Source organism: Theobroma cacao, chromosome 7 (genome assembly GCF_000208745.1).
Source record: "Theobroma cacao cultivar B97-61/B2 chromosome 7, Criollo_cocoa_genome_V2, whole genome shotgun sequence".
Taxonomy (NCBI): Eukaryota; Viridiplantae; Streptophyta; class Magnoliopsida; order Malvales; family Malvaceae; genus Theobroma; species Theobroma cacao.
The window spans coordinates 933,940-938,522 of record NC_030856.1 but is presented as its reverse complement, the minus strand read 5'-3'; the positions used below and the strand labels follow the sequence as shown (position 1 = coordinate 938,522).

Genomic DNA, 4,583 nt, shown 5'->3' with positions numbered 1-4,583 from the left:
TAGTAAATATATTCATATGATTAGGCAAGTGATTACGTAAACGAATGAATAGATAATGGGTCGAGCTATGGACATGTGACATTAGAGTCGAGTGGAAGAATCTATACCCATTATTAAGGGATAGGTTTGGCAGCTCTAGCCTTTTACATCTTTGACTTTGAAAGTTTTCTAAGTAGTCTATAACATATGGTATCATATTACAATAATCATCAGCAAACCAGCCAAACCTTAGCTTAATAGTATAGCATAGTCTCTTCAGAAGGAATATGATGATGAGAAATGGGGATTAAGAACAAATCATTTCTCCTTGTCACAGTTATGCCAAATTCTTCAGTCATATCCAAATCTTGATGCTTCATTCCATTTGGGAGCTCCCAATCAAAATGATACAACAATTGTGCCAGTGGCAACAAAATATTAGGCAGAGCAAATGATATTCCTGGACATATCCTTCTTCCAGCACCAAATGGGATGAGTTCAAAATCTAATCCCCTGAAATCAATAGAAGTATCCAAGAACCTTTCAGGATGGAACTTCTCAGCTTCTTTCCAATGCCTGGGATCTCTCCCGATTGCCCATGCATTTACAATGACATTGGTCCTAGCAGGTACTTCGTACCCATCAACCACACAATCTTCACGACATTCCCTTGGTAAAAGAGGAGCGGAAGGATGCAATCTCAAGGTTTCTTTAACTACTAAGCTTAGATATTCCAACTCATGGATCCCGGATTCATCCACTCTTCCTCTTTCATTGAAAACCCTTCTTGCTTCATCTTGTGCCTTCTTCATCACTCTAGGGTTTTTGATCATTTCCGACATTGCCCACTCTACAGTTGTTGACGAAGTCTCACTTCCAGCTGCAAAAATGTCCTAAGAATATCATATTCATGATATTAGCATCTTTCTTTGATTTACTCGGCTATGAATTACTCATAACATGATTACTTAAATGAGTAAAATACACTAATATAAATTTTCAACTAAAAACCCTTTAATATTTCAAAAGAAATTCAATATTTGGTTATTTTGAGTTTTAATCCATGACCAAGTAATGTAACAATAAATAAAGAAAACAAACCTGGATTATTGCTTTTATGTTATCATTTGTTAGGGGAAAATCAAGGTTACCATTCTGTTGAAGCTTAAGAAGGACATCAACCAGATCTTCCTCTACATGCTCATTGCTAGTGCTTGACGTCTGTAAACTTCTCCTCTCTTTGTGTTCCTGGACAATGTTTTCAAGTATCCTGTCGGAAGCTTGATGTAGTTTCTCAAGTTTATACCTTGTGGCACTAAGCAAGTTAAAAAACTTGATAGAAGGATACAGGTCAACCAAGCAGAAACCATTTGCGAGCTTCGAAATCTCGAAAACAATCCTTATGAACTCCTTTTCGTCTTTGTTTTTCCTGCCAAAGGCTGCTCTGGCTGTTATGCCACATGTCAATGAAAATATTTTCTCACTAACATTGACCGAGGATCCTTCATTCATGAACATGGTTCTGAGCAGAGCTGAAACCTCTTGTTCCCTGATTGGTTGGAATGATCGGACACGGCTTGTGCTCAAAAGCTCCATCATGCAAATCTTCCGAATTTGTTTCCAGAAGTTTCCATGTGGTGCAAAAATAAGGTTAGTACAATCATATGAGATGATTCTGGCAAAAAGACGAGAAGGTCTTTGGGAAACTTTGGCATCATGAGCTTTCAGAACCTCTTTTGCAATTTCTGGTGATGATACTATAATGGTAGGAACTTCACCCATTTTTAACCACATCAGAGGTCCATACTTGTTGGCCAAGCCTCTTAGCTTTTGATGGGGTAAAGGGCTTATGATCTGGTGCAAGTTCCCTATGAGAGGTAGTTGCCAGGGTCCTGGAGGTAGCTTTACAGTGGTGTTTTTGGCCTTTTTTCCTTTCAATATTGTAGCTATCATGAACAAGAAAAAGAAAACAAGTAAAAGAGTAGAGGAAAATCCTAGCTCCATGGAACTCAAGGAAATGCCACCTTAACTTCTCCTTTTGGAACAGAAAAAGTTGATGGGGTTATTGGTAGCAGGCAAATTATTTATAGGCTTAGAATGAAGTTTTGTTTTTAATCTAATGCTTAGGTTTCATGACAATTCTTAAACATCGGATTCAAAAATTTATAATATAGGGCACATAAGCCGCCAACCTATCTACCGGGGTAATAATTGTTTTATTGTATTCTTATCAAAAAAATTAGATTTGAACCCAATGTTCGAGTAAAAGATATATAAATACATCCTTGAGTTAAATATTCAAATACAACTTTTAAATTACATAACTATTTGTTTGTGTTTTTGTTAGGTGAATTGTTTATTTAAAGGGATATCCTCTGAAAGCAAGATTTCATATATATATATATATAAAAACAATTTCATGCCAAGGGGTTACTCCCCCATTTGCATTAACTGAGATGTATAGAGATTAGTTTAATATTATATGTTACACATATGCTAGAAAAAAATTAGGTTCTGTGAGCTAAAGTGTGGATTAGTAGGGGCTTGATCACCATTTTCATGAGAGGGTTGACCCTGCTGGTTTCTCTCTGTCATGGAATGTTTTGCTTGGTTTACGCATAGAATTCATATTATATTAATCAAAAGGAAGGAAATCTGTAACTTATTTAATTATTGATTTCAAAGTCCTTTTTATAGTAGTTCTAACGTCTAAATCGGGGGGGGGGGGGGGGGGGCGGCCGGGGGTTTGGTGGGTATGCTCCATGGTATGTTTCTGACTGAACTCTTTATGAGCAGGTGTAATTGATAAGTACAAAAATCCAGCTTGATTTTTAGAGAATTAGAGATAAAATTGGAATAATTAAACAATATGGAGTAATGGATATTTAATGCGGTTGCAAGCAGTTGGCAGAAGAAACTTGGCGAGTCCATTTCCAGCAAATTATAAGTTTCAGACGATATTATCAACTTGTCATTATCTAATTGAAGTAAATTATTGCTTGAGAGTTTGACTCAAAAATCTTTAGAAAAATGGGAAAAAAAGATGGATATATTAAATGGGAAGCATGCGAATTTATGGCACTAAATGCTTACTATCCTCAACTTGTTGCTGTCTAGAGATATATGATGTTCCCAAAGTCCTTATAGAGATAAAATAGTTGTTAGAGATTTAAATACATATCACTACAAAAATTTTGGCTATTTTCAACGAAAATTTCTGTTGGAAATAGGCCTTTTTCCATTGAAAATGTTTATTTTCAACGAAAAGTCCCGTTGAAAATTCCGTCGGTACAAGCCTTGTAGGTAATACTTTCCGTTGAAAATTTCCAATGAAAAATTCCGTTAGAAATCCGTTGAAAATTTCCAACATAAATTCCGTTGAAAATTTGAAATTTTGCCCCTTTTTTTTAGAAATCCGTTGAAAATTTCCAACCAAAATTTCGTTGGAAAAAAATTTCTTTGCAAATTTCCAACGAAAAACTATAGTCTGGCAGTACCAATATAAAAAATTTTGTTCCGCGGACACCCTGCCAGTACCAATATCACCACTATAGTGCCAGACGCGAAAAACTCGCGTCTGGCAGAGTAGTGGAACGAAGCCTCGCAGAGACCACAACCAAATATAAAAGGCCACTGTAGCACAGGGGATCCAGGGGCCAAAAACTGAATCAAAAAAATTCTTAAGAATCCCTAGCAACCCAAAAATACAGAAAGCCAAAATCAAATCCCTAGTCTACCAACCAAAAACCTCAATCCACAAACCAAAAAATACCAAACAATACCAAAAAAAAGAATTAAAATAATATATACATAGAGAAAGAGAGCTTTGGGTGAAGGGCTGCCAACCGTCGGTGGGAGTTTAGGGAGTTTGGGGTTTGTGCCATCACTTAAAAAAGGGTAGAGAGCCTCGGGTTTTTTGTGATGTCGATTTTAGAGAGAGGGTTGGGGCTTCGAGCTTGCCGCCGGCTAAAGGAAGAAGCAAGAAAGAGAATATCTGGGTTCCTGTGCCGTCGGTTCTAGAGAGAGCTGGGGCTTCGGGCTTGTATCATCGGTTGGAAAAGGAAGAAGCTAGAGAGAGAAGATATGGGTTACTGTGCCACTGGTTCTAGAGAGAACTGGGGCTTCTGGCTAGTGTCGCCGACTGAAAAAGGAAAGAGTTGAGAGAGAGAGAGCTGCAGGTCGCTTGTTGCTGGGGTCTGGGAAGAACACCAAATGAAGGACTAGGCTAAAGGAGGCAAGGAGTGGCACCCGATTAGAAAAGAAGAAAGAAAGGAAAAAGAGGGGTCGGGGGGTGGGTAGGGTTTTTATTTTTTTAACATCAATTACTATTACATAAACATTTAACATTTGGATTAATGTGCAAAAAACACATTTTGCTATATAAATTTTATAAGTATTAAAATTATCATTTTCATAGTATTAATATAAAATAAAAAATAAATATATATTAAAAGTATTATAGTGTATATACAAAATAGTAATTATGTTTTTTTAAATAAATCGAATTTATATAAAACATAGTTATCAAAAGACCTTATAATTTAATTAATAATCATAAATTTATTGATTATATGAATTAATTTGTCCTTATTTACATGAAATTT

The 4,583-nt window shown here is 36.2% G+C and overlaps 1 protein-coding gene across 1 annotated transcript; it reads right to left on the bottom strand.

The window, feature by feature from the left end:
• LOC18593320 (cytochrome P450 71D10) lies at positions 1-2,069 on the bottom strand. Its single transcript, XM_007020490.2, has 2 exons — positions 1,081-2,069; positions 1-872 (listed from the first exon to the last, which is right to left on the bottom strand). The coding sequence occupies exons 1-2, from the start codon at positions 1,981-1,983 to the stop codon at positions 234-236; spliced, it is 1,542 nt and encodes a 513-aa protein (XP_007020552.2). The 5' UTR covers positions 1,984-2,069; the 3' UTR covers positions 1-233.

What these genes read in the sequence shown, in the direction of transcription:
- LOC18593320 (XM_007020490.2), bottom strand. Translation starts at nt 1,983, where the DNA reads ATGGAGCTAGGATTTTCCTCTACTCTTTTACTTGTTTTCTTTTTCTTG. An exon ending in ACATAAAAGCAATAATCCAG is followed by an intron (nt 873 to 1,080) that starts GTTTGTTTTCTT and finishes TGATATTCTTAG; the next exon opens with GACATTTTTGCAGCTGGAAG.